Below are 18,039 nucleotides of genomic sequence, written 5' to 3'. Positions count from 1 at the left end.
TTGTTTGCATTAGTGCTTTTTCATTTTAAATAGCATTTTAGAATAAGGCATGCACATATTTTGCATGCAGTCTACCAATTGTGTAATGGTCATATGAAAGGGGCTTGACGAATCAGAAAGCAATTGTGGATTGCCTCCATTTTTAATAGTCTGCCTTTCAGTCCATCAATACTAAAACAGAACACCAGCATTTTCAAACTAAAATTGGGTCTTTAGTGTTTTAAAAATGCTCAGTTTTCACGGATTGAAGAGTAGTGCGGATGTCAGGTATAATTGGAACAAAACCTATGCATATTAAAACAAAAACACATGTAAACAGCACCTGAGACACTTTGAGCAGTTCAGGAGCTTGCACTGATTCTTTCAGCTTACCTGGTGTTCATTCATGCTTTTATTTTGATAGAACTACAATAAATCACTATGACTGACCAAAGACCTAATAGCACAGGTCCCAACTTCACTAAGTGTCTTGATCGATATGGAATTGTGGATGATTGGTAATTATTATTGTTGTTTTTATTTATTAATTTTTTTTGACATGACATGATTGGCTAGCAATTAGGATATTTTCACATGCCAAAAGTTTGCAACAAGTGAAGAATTGTTAAGCAAATGTGGAATAAGTCTATTCATAACTCAGGACCCTACAAATATAGGTTGAATACAGGATTGTCTTAAGGACATCTGGTCACATATTTTGATTTTAAATTCAAACATTCAAAAATTTGTTTATTGTATACTACAATGTAAGCTCTGAAAAAAGCATAATGGGGCATTTTATTATTATTATTTTATGTATTAGAAACGTAGACATTATCAACAGTAGTACCTCCTGCAGTGGTTGTTTGCAGAGTGGACAGCGTAGATTATGGTCCAGACTTCTCTCAATGCAGTTTTTGCAGAAGGTGTGTCCACAGGGTGTTGTCACAGGCTCATAAAATAACCTTTAATCCATTTAACATATCATTAACACAGGCAAGAAGTTAGTTAACAAAAATTTATGAAAAACCTGTTCTACCATACTTAACTGGTAAAACCCAAGTTAAGATCACTAAACGGATGGCTGTTTTAGCCAGAAAATGTCAGTGCACTATATTGGCAGCAGTCCAAAACATGAAAACATTGTAATTTACTGTATATATTAGTTATTTAAAGTATGACAAAAATATGATTTCTTCAGATAAGCAAGTAGCTGGAATAATTTAACCCTTGTGTATTGTTCAAATGGACTACCCTTTCATTATGTTGGTGGCTGTTTTTGCCCCATTAACTTCCATTATAATGACATTTATTTATTTATTGCAAAGCCATGCCACCATATAATCATGCATTCTTGATTGTTGGTGGTAAAATGTGTAATTTTTAACTGTTGATCATGTTTTATCTGTTGGCCAAATTAAGACTCAAAATCCCCCCATGGATGAAAACATCCTTAACAGCACACAAGAGTTAAATATCATATAAATGTTGCGGGAACTTTGGTAGCAGGACATAAGGGCAGTATAATAAAGCCTTCACTGACCTGATGCACAGAGGGCACTCAAAATCACTCACTGTCAGGACACTGAGGCAGGACTCTCTTCCCACACTGCACACACCTACAAAAGTAAAGCAAATAAGTAAGGATCAAATGATGCATTTTGATGTGTTGTCTAATCATTTTAGTAATGTCATAAACTAAGAACGCACTGTTTGAGTGGATGCCATTTGTGAATTAACAATACCACGGTTTTGCCAAGTCCACCTGAACCACACTCATTTTACTGTATGTAGTATTCACATATTTCATTTAACCTATAATGTTGAATAAAGGATGTGGTTTTGTTTTAGCGCAGCAAACTAATGGTTGGAGAGGAGTAGGCTTGGGCGGTATCCAATTGTTGATACCGTCAAACCTCCTCCCTATTTTACCTCGTTATCAGGTTTTACCGTGCATAATAAAAAAAAATAATAATGTAAGGCTCAGACAGCGTCACCAAACTGTTGGCTTGTGCCTAAACCATTCAGAAACTGAATACCGTATATGCAACCTTAGGTTTGCAGTCACCCGTTTGTCTTGTTCGTATTAGATATCTGCGCGGGACGCTCTCTCTCATTCACACACACACACACACACACACACACACACACACACACACGCATACACACACACACACACACACACACACACACACACACACATATATATATACACACATATATATATATATATATATATAGCAACACACTGCATCAAGCTCTTTCTCATTCACACACATACACGCACATAAACAGCATCCACCCAGATGCGCGCGTGCTCGCTCGCTCGCTCGCTCAGGAGCGATATTGTTAGACCACCCGCTCCCGTTCAAATTACACCAGAATTACCGACCGCTTCCACGATTTATTCGGAAATGTATTCCCGCACCGCAAGAAAGCTTGTCGGGTCCCGCGGAACAGCAGCGGGAATGCAGACCTCTAGATCGTATTTACCACGTCTCCCTTCTCATTAAGTTGAAACCTCTTTTTTGAGACCAGGTCACTTGGTGCGCGACTCGCCATCTGACCTCACCTCTCTCTCTCCTCCACACTGTCCAGTGATGACAATCACACATACACATTTTTAGGCATTAAATGAATAATATTTAATACTTGTCTCCTAAATAAGTGCATTGTTTTTTATGACGGTATAACGGTATTGAAACTGACACCGTTGCTAGTTTTAGATCCCGCGGTATACCATATTACCATATTACCGCCCAAGCCTAGAGAGGAGTGGTAAAGGATATTCTGTACAGGCCATTAAAAACATGATCAAAGACGGAATGTCAGATGCAAATAATCGATTTTATTAACGATAACCAAGACAATCATTAAAAACTGACAACGCTTATTATTAATACTATTATAAATAATATGTTCTTTAAAATGATTATTAAATTATATTTAATACTAAAACTTTTTTATTTAAAGGGCACCTAGGTTAGCCCTTTTTTCAGATTTAATATGAGTGTTTTGCGTCTCCAGAATGTGTCTGTAAAGTTTCAGCTCAAAACACCCATCAGACTTTTTATCATACCATTTGCAAGATTCTATTTTATACATTTTTGCAATAGAGGGCTGTTTTGTCGTACTGCACCTTTAAGGCTAGTCCTCCCCGCCCACCGTTTCTACGTGCCTTTCTGCATGCCTTAACCTCCTCCCTCGGCTGCATCAGACAACAGACAGACTTAAAGGAAGCAGATCTCACGTAGCGTTTGTGAGAAATACTACAGTAAGAACTTTCCCAATGAGTATTTGTTGTGCAGTTGCATTGATGAGTCACACAAAGTTCACGCGCACACACACACACACACACACACACACACACACACACCGCAGCAGGCAGACACACACAGACAGACAGAGCGCGTTTAGCTTTGCACTCTTTTTTTCACGCTAATATGGCAGGATACAGGTTAATATCCACTGCTGTATGGATATCTGTTATGTTAATGTACAAAATAAACCTGATTTAACGTCCACAAACCAGGATTGAAGCGTCTTCTTTTATAATTGTTCTGACACGCAGCTGTGCTGATGAAGTAAAGCTAAGCTAAATCTAAATTCATTACACACGTGCTCTGTTTTAAAACATTTTAAACATGTAAAACTTACTCTTGATCACATTTGATGATGATTGATGATCCTAGCAAACTGAACACACCTTTTATTCCCGGTTGCTTTGCGCACGTCTGGTCTTGTTGATATGATTATACATGTGACTACTGGGACATGTTAATGCGCGCAGCTGTCAATCAATTTGGTGGGCGGGGGGATCGTTCTGAAAACCGCTACAATTGGTTCACTGTTTTTATGTTGTTAAATTGAAGAAAAAAAAAAGGACTGGGTGTGTTTATATCACCCCACATATTTCTGTCCAAACTGCTTGAAAAGTAGATTTTTCACCATAGGTGCCCTTTAAAGAAGCTGAATATATATATATATATATATATATATATATATATATATATATATATATATATATATATATATATATATATATATCAGTGTTTCCTCTAGGATTTTTTCCAGCGGTGGCGGCAGGCCTTTTTTTTACACAGATCTACCGACTATCTGCGGCGTTATTTCAATGACAAATGTGTGCACAGTATTACAATTCGAGATCACATTCATATAATAGCCTATAAGCATGTGAATGTTTTTGCTTGCGCGCCGATTTCCTCTGCTTCCACAAAACTTCTTGCACGCCCCCTAAAATACACGCTGCTCAAGCGCAGATCTTCTTGTGTGCTCTCAAATAAACGCTGCTGAAGTGCGATTTAGTGCGTTTATGTAACGAGTATGTCTCCAACTTTTATTAGATTTGCTAGGAATATTTATGAATGTCTCCAGTAGACCTACAGGGAGGCATTAATGCGTCCTGAAGTAAAGTGAAACGGCTATACGTCGTGTTTGCTGACCTCACGCATCACGTACCTGTCATTCAGCCAGTCAGTCAGTCAGTCAGCATGCAACCTTAAAGGATTAAACAAATGATGCACAGCACTACTACGGTTACAGAAAAGTTTGCGCTGTTATAATTCACGTACCTTTTTTAGATACATTTTGGTGTGATTATCACCCGCTATTAAAAAACACGACTAAATATTTTGAATGAAAAGCGGTAATGTAGCGGTGGCGGGATCAATTTTGGCGTGGCGCCCCGCAATGGAAGAATGAATGTAGCTGAAACCATATCTATATATGTACACACACACACGTAAATAGAATTTCATGTATTTGGTTGTAGGGAGTAAGATATGGTCACCTCTGTTATGTTTTTCTTCTCTCTTCATCATCAGTTCCTCATCATCCTCAGCAGTGGGGAGAAAGGACACAGCTTGACACAGGCTCAGACAGCACTCGCTGCTGCTGCTGCCAAGCTTCGTTTTAGTTGTATTCTAGAACAAAACAGGAGAAATTCTTGAGGGTGAGTTTAGCAGATTTAAACCAGTGTAGAGAACGTCTAATCATAGCACAGTAAACGTTAGTAAATCATATAACATGATTCATTTAAAAGCTCTCCTCCCCTAAATTTTGTTTCTGAAAAGTAGCATCTATAAATGCATATGCAATAAGGTCATGCAGATTTTTCACAGATCTTCTAATAATAATAATCCCCACATTATTAGCCCTCCTAAATTTATTCATTTATTTATTTTTTATGTTTCCCAAATTAACAGAGCAAGAAATTTTCACAGTATTTCCAATAATATTTTTTCTTCTGGAGAAAGTCTTACTTGTTTCATTTCAGCTAGAATAAAAGCAGTTTTTTATTTATTTTTTAAAACCATTTTAAGGTCAAAATTATTAGCCCCTTTAAGCTATATTTGTTCTCGATTGTCTACAGAACAAGCATCATTATACAAAGATAACAACTTGCCTAGTCAACTTAATTAACCAAGTTAAGCCATTAAATGTCACTTTAAGCTGAATACAGTCTTAAAAATATTTAGTAAAATATTATTTACTGTCATCATGGTACAGATAAAATAAATCCGTTATTAGAAATTAATTATTAAAACTATTATGTGGGCTGCATGGTGGAACAGTGGGTAGCAAGTTCGCCTCACAGGAAGAAGGTCGCTGGTTGGAGCCTTGGCTGGATCAGTTGGCGATGTTTCTGTGTGGAGTTTGCATGTTCTCCCCGTGTTGGGTAGACTAAATTGTCTATAGTGTGTGTGTGTGTGTGTGTGAATGAGTGTGTACACTGTAAAAAATGAATCTTGAGGCTTGTAATTTTCATTAAAAAAATTAATGTGGTCATTAAAAATAATGAGCATATTTTCTTTAAAAAATTGATATTCTGGATTTACTATAAAATATTAAGAAGATTTCGCTAATATAACTAAGATTTTAATTTTACTTATTTTTTTAAGCAAACTAGTGCAATTATTAAGCTTAATTTGAGAAACCAGTTAAGCTAATAAAATTGAGGAAAGATGGCTTCACGTTTATTTTAAGAAAATTCACTCAATTATGTGGATTTGATTGAGATGTTTGCATTTGAATCTCAACAACGGCAGTGATCAGACGACATTTTGAAGGAGCAGATCAACAGCGAGCATGTTAAGAGGTAAGCATTAACAGTTTATCATTTTATTGTCTTAAGTAGTCTAAGCTCTTTCAGGAAAGACACATGCTGTTCAAACTTGTTCAGGAGCTTAGTTTTTGCCATATGATGTATATAGGGATACATGGGTATTTTTAACCACCCATTCCTATTTGAAATTGATTTGCTTCAATGTTCATTCTGAATTATATAATGAAGTTGAACAAATTATTTGCATCGTAATATTTAACAGCAACGATCAGGCAACAGTTAAGCAGACGAACAACAGTGAGCTTGTTAAGTGGTAAATCTAAGCTAAGCTAAGTTAGCTAGCTATTCAATGGGGTTTATGTACAGCTAGTTCTATTCCATTTCATAAGGTTCCTTTTACAGCATTGCTGATGTAATGTAAAGAACTGTTTATATAAAATACTGTACATAAATACTAATATTTGTTTGCTTCATTTTTCAGTTTAATGAAGAAAACGTTTGCAGAGTTTTCCCACTAAAGAGGAGCAGTTTATTGAGGCAGATTTTGATAAAGAGAATGGGTGCCATACATCAGGTATTTTTAATAATGTTATTTGTGTATTATTATTATTATTATTATTACTAATTTCTACACTTTTTTGCATCAGACCTCACATTAAATCAGGGATGAAATGAGAGATGTCGTCCTCTGTTGCTGGTTTATCTGTATGAATAAGATGAAGAGCTCATCCAGGAGTGCAATGTAAGTGTCTCAAACTGTTTCAGATATTTATGATCTTCCAAAAACGGCATTTTATATTTTTGCATGCTTACAAAAAATATATAGCTCAAGTATTACACTGTTGAATGCACTATTCCTTGTATAAACATGGTTTGTTTTTATAAATGTCTGTACACTAGTATACATTTAAACACCCTGTCCATTATAAGTCAAAATACTTGTGTATTTGTGTCAGTCAGCAACATCTACTCAAACATTATGAAGAATTACTGTTCACAGATATAAAAAGAAATGGTTTATTTCCTTAATATATTTCCTTAATGTGTTTTAGTAAACCTTAAACATTTGAAATGTACAACTGCATAATTTCAATATAATAAACGTAAATGTTTATTTTACAGTGTGGGAATGCACAGAGAATTGCTGTCTGTCAGAGGGATGACCAACCATGAGGACTTCTGCATTGTCTTGGAGGATAAGTGAGTCATGGCTAGCCTGGAAAATCTAGAATCGCTGAACTGGATTTATACAAATATTCCACAAATTAAAATCACTTACAAAGAAACGAATATTAAGTTTGCAATACACAAATTCTGTCAAATATTGTCTAAAATGTGACTATTCCTACAAAGGAAAGTTGACAGGTCAGTTTTTTCCATGACATGGATAAAGGAATTTTTATCAGAGATTAACATTGCTGTAAATTTTATATAGATTTGTTTAACATATTGTACCATTTTGTTATCAGTGTAACATGTAATAAAATGATATTTGGCCTAAATGTATTGTGTATGTATTTCATTATACATTAAATATTTTACATTTTATGAATGAGTAATTTTCAGTAATAAATTTGAGTAAATGGTGATTTATTTGCATATATTATAAAAGCACATTCCACTAATAATATTAAAATCATCATCTATCACTTAAAAAAACTAGTAATTTTCACATGATTCTTTCAAGTGGTTTTTGTTAAAAAAAAATAAATATGAGTAAATGGTGGTGGATTAGCTTAAATTATAAAAGCACATTCCGCTAATAATATTAAAATCTTCATTTATCACTCAAAACATTTAGTAATTTTCACATGAATCATTCAAGTGGTTTTTGCTAAAAAAATCAAGTCTTGAAATTTACTTAAAAATAATACGTGCAATAGTGTTACCACAATTGTTTTTTGTAAATAGCACATAAGATTTTTTACAGTGTATGGATCTTTCCCAGTGATGCGTTGCAGCTGGAATGGCATTCGCTGCGTAATACATATGCTGGATAAGTTGGCGGTTCATTCCGCAGTGACGACCCGGGATTAAAAAAGGGACTTACCCGAAAAGAAAATGAATGAATGAACTTTTATGTTAAGAAATGTGTTAATCTTATTTCCGTTAAACAGAAATTGTAGAAAAAATATACAAGGGGGCTAATAGTTCTGACTTCAATTAAATATAACAGGGCTGCACGATTCTGGCTAAAATGAGAATCGCAATTTGTTTTGCTTAAAATCAAGATCACAATTTTCTCACGATTCTGTAGATGTAAAATAAAGTTTAATGTGAGTAGGCTATTATTATTGTTATTTCTCAAACTTATGGTAAAACAACAATAATAATATTAGGCTTATGTGTAGGTCTACTGTTGGTTAAAATTATACATTGTGTATAGGCTTGGAATGGTGGACTTGAACAGACTTTAAATTTTATCCTCGTCGTTAGTTTACAGTAAAGTGATGACATCAGAATACAACTATTCATAATTCTAAAGTTGAATTATTATGTTTGAGACATGTTTGCCATTTTTAATTGACAACATTATTAGATAATTTTTTTCACTGATAAATTGATACATTTGTCATTATCAGATCCCCTATTGCATTATATTCAACATTATATTGGCTAGAGTAGTTATACTGACCCTGTAAACATTTATTTGCATGCACAACACTGTGTTCACTATGAAAGAAATAACATGTCAAATGCTTGTCGTAATCATAACTCTAAAATGCAATATGATCAAGTAAATGATGTGCGCGCTTTTGGTTTCACTTTCACTGGCGAGTGCAGTTCATGTCATGGCTACCGTCACTCTGAGGAAAAAATTATGTTACATTTAATTTAATTTACATTAAAACAGTAATTATATTTTGGGGTGACTTATACTTTATAAATACACCACCATTTGGAGGTGTCTATGTTGCTGAGCAATGTATAAAACAATTTGAAGACTTGTGCGATCGCCTTTACGCTTCTCTCCTGACCTTGAAAATATAATTGGCTATATTGTAGAAAAAAAGCAGCATTAAGATCGTGTGTAGTGTTGAATTGAGATTGTGATCTTTGTTTAATTAATCGTGCAGCCCTAGCATGTAGTTAATTTTTTACGGTAAAAGAAGGTTTACACTAGTGCAAGCTGTTTTTAGAACTGGTCCCAGATCTTTCAGTTATTTCTGCTTGCATTACCAATGTTACAGTTCAGAAATGAAGTTACAAGAGCATTAGTGCTGCAAGCACATCTCACCTGCCCTGGATCACTTTGACCTTCAGCATTGGTGTGGGAGTAGCGCTGAGCATCTGTGCATGAGGGGCTTACAGAGCTGGTGATTGGACAGGGATCCTGCAAATACTCAGACACAACATGCAGGATCCGTGGAACTTCCTCCGGCACAGCCATGCCCTCTGCTTCCAAGATCTGCATATTATACAAGAATTATACATCTTTTATTGATGTGTTGCCCGTTGCTATTGTTATGCACTATGTGATAATTTCATAGATTTCAGATATGCCCACCTTTTTAATCTGGTTTTTAGCAGGGGCAAAGTCAGGATGCTGTTTCAGACAACGGTAGAACTGGATAAGGGCTTCGGTCTGTCTGCCCATTTCAAGCAGCACATTCCCTTTACGAAAGAAGCCCTGTAAAACACAGAGACTGTGTGAATATTTATGAACACAGAAATGATTTCCACCCTGTTTTACATGTTTTTTTTAGTACAGTAAAATATATTTCAAATGTTTGGGTTATGCAAGAATTTTTGGAATATTTTGGAAAAATGTGTTATGCTCACCAATGCTGAGATATTATTAAATGTGAAATGGTGTAAGAATTTAAAAATAACTGCTTTCTCTTTTGATATATTTCACAAAGAAATGTATTCATGTTATGGTAAAGCTCCATTGCTCCAGTCTTCAGTGTTACATTATCCACTAGAAAAGCTAGTTTGGTGCTCAAGACATTTCTTATTATCTTTAGTGTTGGAAAGATTGTCATTTTTGATCAATTTAATGCTTCCCTGTTGAATAAAAGTGTTATATATATATATATATTTTTTTAAAGCAATTATGTCAGTGTTTCCCACACTGGGCTTTGTCCATACCAAGAGGGATAATTATGAAACTGTTAGTCATTGCCATAATACCACATCATAAGAATTCAGACATTTAAGAAAATAATAATTATTAAAATAATAGCACATTAACTGTACATGCAGAGGGTTCAACTCAACTTTATATAGCCCCAATAAAAACAACTACTGATGACCAATCTGTAAAAAGATATAATGATATTAATGATAGTAATATAGAAAATAGTTCCAATTACCAGAGAGTATTTAAACAAAAGCCGTGTCTCTATCCAGTATATAAATGAACAAAGACAGCCCTCACCTCCGTCCAATTGGGTCGCACAAAGCATAGGTCATCCAGGTCACGGAGGGCATCAGAAAAGCGACGAAGACCCATGCAGGCCTCAGCCCGCCACACTTTCAGACTCACATCGTCAGGGGCTGCAGATACATGAAAAAATTTCAGACAAGAGACTTGAGACGTAAGAGAAGTATTTTATTACTTTATTTTTAGGAGAAGTACTTAACGAGTATTTTAAATAGCCATAAACAAAAAGAGAGAGAGATCTGTTGTCTGATTTCAGGCTGTTAATCAATGCAATATGCTAATATGCAAATACTGTATATACCATTGTATTAATTCATTGTATTAATAAATCAGTAAAAAAAATTTCATTAAAGTTACAAATGTTTAACGTTATTGTGCCTGATGCTTACACCAGGGGTGTGCGATTTGGGGAAAATACCTAATTGCGAATTTTTTTTTATTTTTATTTTTTGACAGATATTGCGATTTTGATTTACGATTGAATTCAAGCTTCAAGCTGATTTTAATTTAATTCAAGCTACAGCTCAGTAATCTTAAAGCTGTGTCAACAATTCTGTGACAGCTCTTAAAAATCACCTGTTTTTGTTCCGTTTCTGTGACTTTGAAACCAAAATATTTCCATATTACGAATGTTATTCTTTTATATTAATTCCTCAACTACTGCTTCTGAAGCAGCAGACGCCATAATCCCACTTGTCAGCGCTTTTCTTTTTGTCTTCTTCTCTTTTTTTATTGTGGGTGTAGTTCAGTTGCATAATTCTGATTGGGCGGAACAAAAGTGTGCTCACTCAGTTGGCTAGTTCTAAAGCTCAGATCACACGATTTTGGCACAATTTCCTTGACGTACAGTGTCGTGGGAAGTCGTAAACGACAAATGGACATCGTGACACAAGAATCAATCATTTCTTCTCGTGTAATGTGGCATAGTTCACGACAACCGATACCATGCCTGTGATGCCTCACGACATCGTCGTAGAAAGGCTAGCATGTTTAATTTTATGAAGCATAGCGGACTGGTTTTGAAGATGTTATTGTTATTTTTGTTTACATATATACATATGTATTTTATATTGCAGCCTCTTGCGATTTAACTAATCGATTTCGATTAATCGCAAAGACCTACTTTACACTTTCTTGAAATGCCTTTAAAACAAATGCGAATGATAAAGTTTCACTCTGTTATGGTTATACGTTGCAATGACTCCACGAATCTCACGTATTCTCAATTGTTGATCGACTATAGTCCCAACTTTAACATCGGATATCCTGCGATGTGACTTGAGAACACACACATTGCAATATCAAAATAAATCCATTTTAATTTCAGTAGGACTGTAAGTATTAATAATAAATTGAGTGCTGACCATCTCTGCTGCTTGTCATTTAATAGACTGTAAGTATTAGTCATAGGCATTTGTAACATAAACGTGCAATGCCATTCCCAAAAACAGCCAGTTGTGCTTTTTTATATTGTTATTTGAAGTAACAATTGAAATAGAGATTTCATTAGTTCAAAATAATGTCCATCCACTTGATTGTTAACAGAATAAATCCCAACCGGGTAATCACAAAGCAGATGAACAAATTTACATTAACCCACTTATTATATGGCTACTTCATGTCTAGTTCTAACCCTTAAGAAGTATTGTATCTTTTGTCTGTTAGTTCAGCTTTTAAATACTTTTCTTCAAATGTCTGTACCGCTGTGACTGACCTCTTAGGTGGTTTGAATTTTAAAGATGCTTCCAGAACAAGTGGGTGAGCACTTACACACTCGGTTAGGATTAAATGAACATCTAATAACATAATGCTAAAAAGAAGGTAAAAACGCTGTCTAATGCATATAGGTCAAATGCAATGGATGGAGTTCACATACTAGGAGACAAAAAGGAAGGAAATTATGAACATGTATTAGAGGTTATTGAAAGGGATTCGACATTAACAAATCCAACACTTCTATGAATAATTGCACAGAGGAATAGAAATACATAGTTACATTTACATTTATTTGTACATTTAAATGTATACGCATATAACATTTATGATTTATTATTATGTATTTGAGCAAAGTGTCATTTTGTATTTTATTCTGGAAACTACTAATTTAAAGTAGTAAAATTTATTTAAAATTTTACTTATTATGTAAAAATCACTTTTATAAGGGGTTTAAACACAGTTGTGTGGCAACAGTGTGTGCATATAGTCAGCGCCTAATGGTAAAAATGTATTAATTGTACTTTTTATAATCACACTTCATAAAAACAGTCTGCAAAAACACTTTAGTTGCGTCCCTAATCACATAATTATGCACTAGTCTACGCCATTTTGTGGTATAAATAGTGTAATAGTGTGTTCACACTGAAAACTCTAAAAAGAATTAGTGCACTTTAAATACCCGGATGATGCACTTACTGACCCGTTAACAGAAGTGTAGACTGTTGGACACTTCACACACTCAACAGCTGTGGCTGTGCTCATGTAGCGAAAGAGGCGGAGCTTTCAGGCACTGATGTTGGATTGTGAAAGCTTATGCCTATTGCATAATGCAATTACACTCATGGCAGGTATTATTTGGTAGTTTGGTCATTTATTTCACTAATTTGGCAAACGTCAAATGTCATCTGGGAAATGGTTAGAATTTTCGCTTTGTAAAAAAAAACGTTAGTGCTCTGTTTGGGACGACACAACATGCATATACAGCCATTCTGAATCTCTTTGAATCTATCTATTGATGCCGCTATGCTAACACATTTTAGCCCCATGCACTTTTTTTTAAAAAGGACTGTGAGCACAATCTCATTTGAATTTAAAACGATGTTCACCTAAATGCCACAATTTGGATCAAAGTCTAAAAGAGGCCGTCAAAGAAATATAAAATTATATTTGAGGGGTATTGTGAGCCGAAACTTCACATAAACACTCTAGGGACATTAGAGACGTATTTTACATCTTGTAAAGAGTGGCATAGTAAGTCCACTTTAAAATAAAAATGACTTTAAGTTATGGGCTGGGCCGATAAACAATATTATATCGAATTGCGATTAAAATTTATGTTAATAACAATGATAAGCTCAGGACTTTTTTACTCTATATTGATATAAGAGCCAATCACACAGCAGAAATGTTACTGTATACTGAATTTTCGGCCACTGAAAATTTATTGGCCAAAAATGTTGTGACCCTCTAATTTTTGTGGCTTCAGTCATTATTGGGATACTCTTTTAAATCTGGAACCATTAACAACTTATATTGAATTATATATCATTATTGTTCAATATGGAAAATAATTATCGAGCTTGCATTGTTTCCATATCGCCCAGCCCTACTTTTAGTGCACTTGCATAAAATAACAAAAAAAAAAAAACGTTATGCTGACCGACTTTCATTTTCTAGAAAAAAAATACTTAAAATTACAATATTTTAATTAGAAATTTGGAATAAATTTGACCATACTTTAACAAATAGCACCATTTTACTCAAATCTAACCCTGATAAATCCAGAGAACAACATTTTTAAGTAGTCTTACAATTTTTCCCCAGCTGTATGTGCTCTTTGACAGATGAAATAGCCGCACTGTTATCAATACAAAACCAGATTATGTCATAGGATCCTCAGTTACACAAGAGGGAAAGTAGATGTGGGGCAGAATGCTGAGCGTACAGGAAACTGCATCTAATTGCATTCAAAGAGTTGACAGTCATCTCAGTTTTGCCTCGGAGGGTTCGTGTTACTAGACGGATAATTGCAGACATTTAGTGGCTGTAAAATGATACTTAATTCACTAAAGGCCAAATGGTACGGTTAAGAGTAATGCCATATGTTCAAGAGAAGAACTTTAGTGTAACATCAAACCTCACTAGCTTATTATTTTAAAGAAAACATTCATTGCACCTAGAAGTATCATAAATGCATCTTACAATATGTTATATAATCCTTTGTGTATGTCGTATACCTTGGGGGACTTGTTATTTCAGCTATGCGTGCCCTAGAGATGCTAACGTGACCTTATTTAACCTTGGCTTCCGTCTGATTGTGATATCGGCTGCCGACAACCTGTTTTAACCCACTTTCTCCGCTGTTCATTAACCCTTTATGATGCCTGAGCTTATGAAATCACTGTTGCTTTTAACAAGCTCCACTCACTAGTGTGCGAGTAGGTGGATCACAAAGACAATTTCTAACAGTCTAACTAACCCACGCAGTGTTAAAATGCTGCAATCTAGGGCAAACATTTCTAAAAACAACAGATTTCAAACTCCTGCTGCATATGGCTTTCATTATCTCTGCCTACCTGCGTTTACAGATAGTGTGGGATTGATCTGATTCAAAACATGCACTCGGTACATTTATTACATCATTTTTCTGATGCTTTTTTCTACAGTGATGACCTCAACTGGCATGATTGAAATACTATAGGAGCACTTGTAACATTGCACTAATTTAGTTATTCAATGATCACACATTTAAATGCATACCTTTTCATTAATAAGTACGAGGTTCACAAACTCAGTGACCTACTTCAGCAGAATGAAGTGTGCTGTCATTGCGTAAATGTCCTATAAAAGGGAAGTTCCAGTTATTATTATGGGTTATAAATATCCAGTACAGAAAAAAAGAAAGAATATACTTTAATTTTATTTGCTATTTAAGTTGTATCTCTCTTTTTCTTTCTAGTTCCCTATCTAGAACAAACCTAGGCACCTTTAATATCAACAGAATCTATTGTGCACCAAAAATACAGTTCTATGTATAGTATACTTGCTGTCTATATACAGTACAGTGTAGCTATGTTGGTCCTACTATTCTGTGCTATACATTCCTATTATACAAAGTGTATTTAAACTGCAGTTTGGGGTTTACATTTACATTTTAAATAATTCGGTTTGAAGAAAGAAATGTTAAATATAAAGCTGTCTACAAATATATCATCTAAAATCAGATTAGAATAAATCAAATAATTTTATTAATATAAATAAACAAACACCTTATAGACCATTTCATTGTGGTGATGTCATTGGCCCATGAACATTTCCTGCTTGTTGTCAAACTATTTCATATTTGTAACAAGAGGAAATTCAATCATAGCATGGTGTTATAACAGCTATCGTAACATTATTTATCAATATGTGGAACTTTTTGGACTCTAAGAGGCTATGAAAATTTTAAATGTAAAACAGGAAATACGTCAGGACTATTGTTATTGTTTACATCCCTCAAAATGGTCCATAAAAGGCATTCTGACTTTAGTGCTGTGTTTTTAAATTACAAAACAATGAATCGACTCGAATATTTTGAATTGAATGATGGTTATTGCACAGTAAAGGGAACTAAACATCACAAAAATCCTTCATATGCTTTATTTGGCAAAAAAAGGGTTATTCCACAGTGATAACGTACTGTAGTAACGTCTAGTTGAATTAAAAGAATGAGGTAAAATCGATTAATTCAAATGAACCGACTTCTAAGAGTCATTTATTCGGTATTCACAACACTGGTTTGGTGGTTTGTTTTGATTTACAAAATAAAGAATCGACTCTTCAGAACAACTTGAGCACCGTAAATCATCTAAATATCACTAAAATGGTCCAGTTCTGGTATTTATTCCCCCCAAAAAACTGAATCAATTTTGTTCCCTGCCCTGAGACAACCATAGTTTTTTCTAGTTGAATTAAAAGAATCAGGAAAAATTGATACACTCAACTGAATCGACTTCTAAGAGTGATTTGTTTGATATTCACAACTCTAGCTGAGTAGTTTGTTTTGATTAAAAAAATAAAGAATCGACTTTTTAGAACAACTTGATCACCGTAAATCATCTAAACATCATTAAAACCAATTAGTTGCAGTATTTATCTAAAAAAATATAACAATAAATTGTGTTCCCTGCCCTGAGACAGCCATAGTTTTTCTAGTTGAATTAAAAGCATCAGATAAAATCGATTCACTCAAATGAACCGACTTCTAAGAGTCATTTGTTCGGTATTCACATCTCTGGTTGCCTAATTTCTTTTGATTCACAAAAGAAGGAATCGACACTTCGGAACAACCTGACCACCGTAAATCATCTAAACATCACTAAAACTGTCTAGTTGCAGTATTTATCCAAAAAAAACTGAATCAATTTGTTCCCTGCCCCGAGACACAGCCATAGTTTGCCGAGTTTATTTATAAGAATCGGGTAAAATCGAATCACTCAAATGAAGCGACTTCTAATAGTCATTTGTTTGGCATCCTAACAACACTGGTTGGGTAGTTTGTTTTGATTCACAAAAAAATCGACTCTTCAGAACAACTTGAGCACCGTAAGTCATCTAAACACCACTAAAACCGTTCAGTTGCAGTATTTATCCCAAACAATATAACTGAATCAATTTTGTTCCCTGCCCTGAGATACAGCCATAGTTTGCATAACCGAAACGGGACACCAACCCTTCCCCGTTGCACAATGTAAGTTATACATAAACATCAGCGTGATTGCATAAGATAATGCCTCTTTGCATCCTCCTCCTTACCCATCTCGATTCCTTCATCCGCAATACGCAGCGCTTCCGTGAACTCGCTGGTTTTCAGCTTCTCCTGAATGTGGCACTTCATCTTGGTCTCCTCGGGGCAGCATTTCTCAATGATGCTAAAGAGTAGCACGTTGTTTTTGATGTTTTTTGCATCTCTCTGTTTTAATCTCTCTTTGCACGTGGGGCATCGCGAGGGCAAGAAGGCACCCATGCATCTCCTGCAGAACGAGTGACCGCAGCTCATGGTCATGGGCTCGCACATGAGGAACAGACAGATCGGGCACTCCAGCAGATCCATGACCCACTCCTTCATCCGGCCACAGCCTCCTGCTGAAACTTGAACAGCTGATGCGCTCTGCCAAAACTTACAAAGCCCGATCCTTCAGCATACAATCTGACATGATTCAAAAGTTACACGACCAATAGTTTAACAGCTTTATCTCATTTCGCGATCACTGCTTATAAACGGTCTACGAAATGGCATGCTACAGGGATTCCCTTCCGACTGACGTTTAAAGGTGACCATTTAGATTTAACATCTATGCTCATCCATGGTCAATCATATCTCAGTCTTTGTTGTGAGAGTATCGTTTCCCCTTGCTGTGCATGATGAATAGCTTCACTCCCCTTCTTCAGTCCGATCCGTGTGGCTTTGCTGACTCCTCCGAACTCCATCAACGCAGCGCAAGGACAAATTACAAAGCAAGCTACGGGTCTCTGTTTACCTGTTTTAAAGTTCGCGAGACCATCATCTTTCTCTTCTGTTTAGCACGCAGATTATGCTCGCTTCGCTCCTGACACCATTACATTACATAAATAAAAACACGTGACGCGCTGCGGCGCTTCCCATTGGCTCCCCGCTCCGCGTTCCTCTCCTGTTGTGAAACAGCGAACGACGAGTTTCATAACAGGGAATCTCGCGCACTAATTCAACGACAGACCCCTGCAAAACAAACTGGACATATGGGTGCTCAATAATCGTGTTTGATCATTAATAGCGTCCTTTCCTTCCTCTTTGTTTATTTCAGCAATTATAAAGAGGTTTTGCTTTAGATTTTTGTGTAGATTCTGCATT

The 18,039-nt window shown here is 35.4% G+C and overlaps 1 protein-coding gene and 1 long non-coding RNA gene across 2 annotated transcripts in view; one reads left to right on the top strand and one right to left on the bottom strand.

Moving 5' to 3' along the window:
* The window catches only part of lonrf1 (LON peptidase N-terminal domain and ring finger 1), a 28,843-nt gene extending 11,051 nt beyond the window's left edge, over positions 1-17,792 (bottom strand). Inside the window, exons 1-7 of the mRNA XM_056471925.1 lie at positions 16,965-17,792; positions 10,446-10,564; positions 9,573-9,695; positions 9,303-9,473; positions 4,790-4,922; positions 1,523-1,598; positions 830-944 (exon numbers count right to left, since the gene is read on the bottom strand). Coding sequence (XP_056327900.1) covers positions 830-944; positions 1,523-1,598; positions 4,790-4,922; positions 9,303-9,473; positions 9,573-9,695; positions 10,446-10,564; positions 16,965-17,277 — 1,050 coding nt within the window. The 5' untranslated portion in view covers positions 17,278-17,792. The remainder of the gene's footprint in view (positions 1-829; positions 945-1,522; positions 1,599-4,789; positions 4,923-9,302; positions 9,474-9,572; positions 9,696-10,445; positions 10,565-16,964) is intronic.
* On the top strand, positions 5,916-7,554 carry LOC130240427 (uncharacterized). Its single transcript, XR_008838766.1, has 4 exons — positions 5,916-6,097; positions 6,546-6,638; positions 6,712-6,806; positions 7,187-7,554. It is a non-coding gene; the product is annotated as an uncharacterized LOC130240427 (long non-coding RNA).
* Positions 17,793-18,039: the final 247 nt, after the last annotated feature.

This window comes from Danio aesculapii, chromosome 14, assembly GCF_903798145.1.
Source record: "Danio aesculapii chromosome 14, fDanAes4.1, whole genome shotgun sequence".
Classification (NCBI taxonomy): Eukaryota; Metazoa; Chordata; class Actinopteri; order Cypriniformes; family Danionidae; genus Danio; species Danio aesculapii.
Note: the sequence above shows the minus strand (reverse complement) of the source record. Positions and strands in the feature narration are given on the sequence as shown.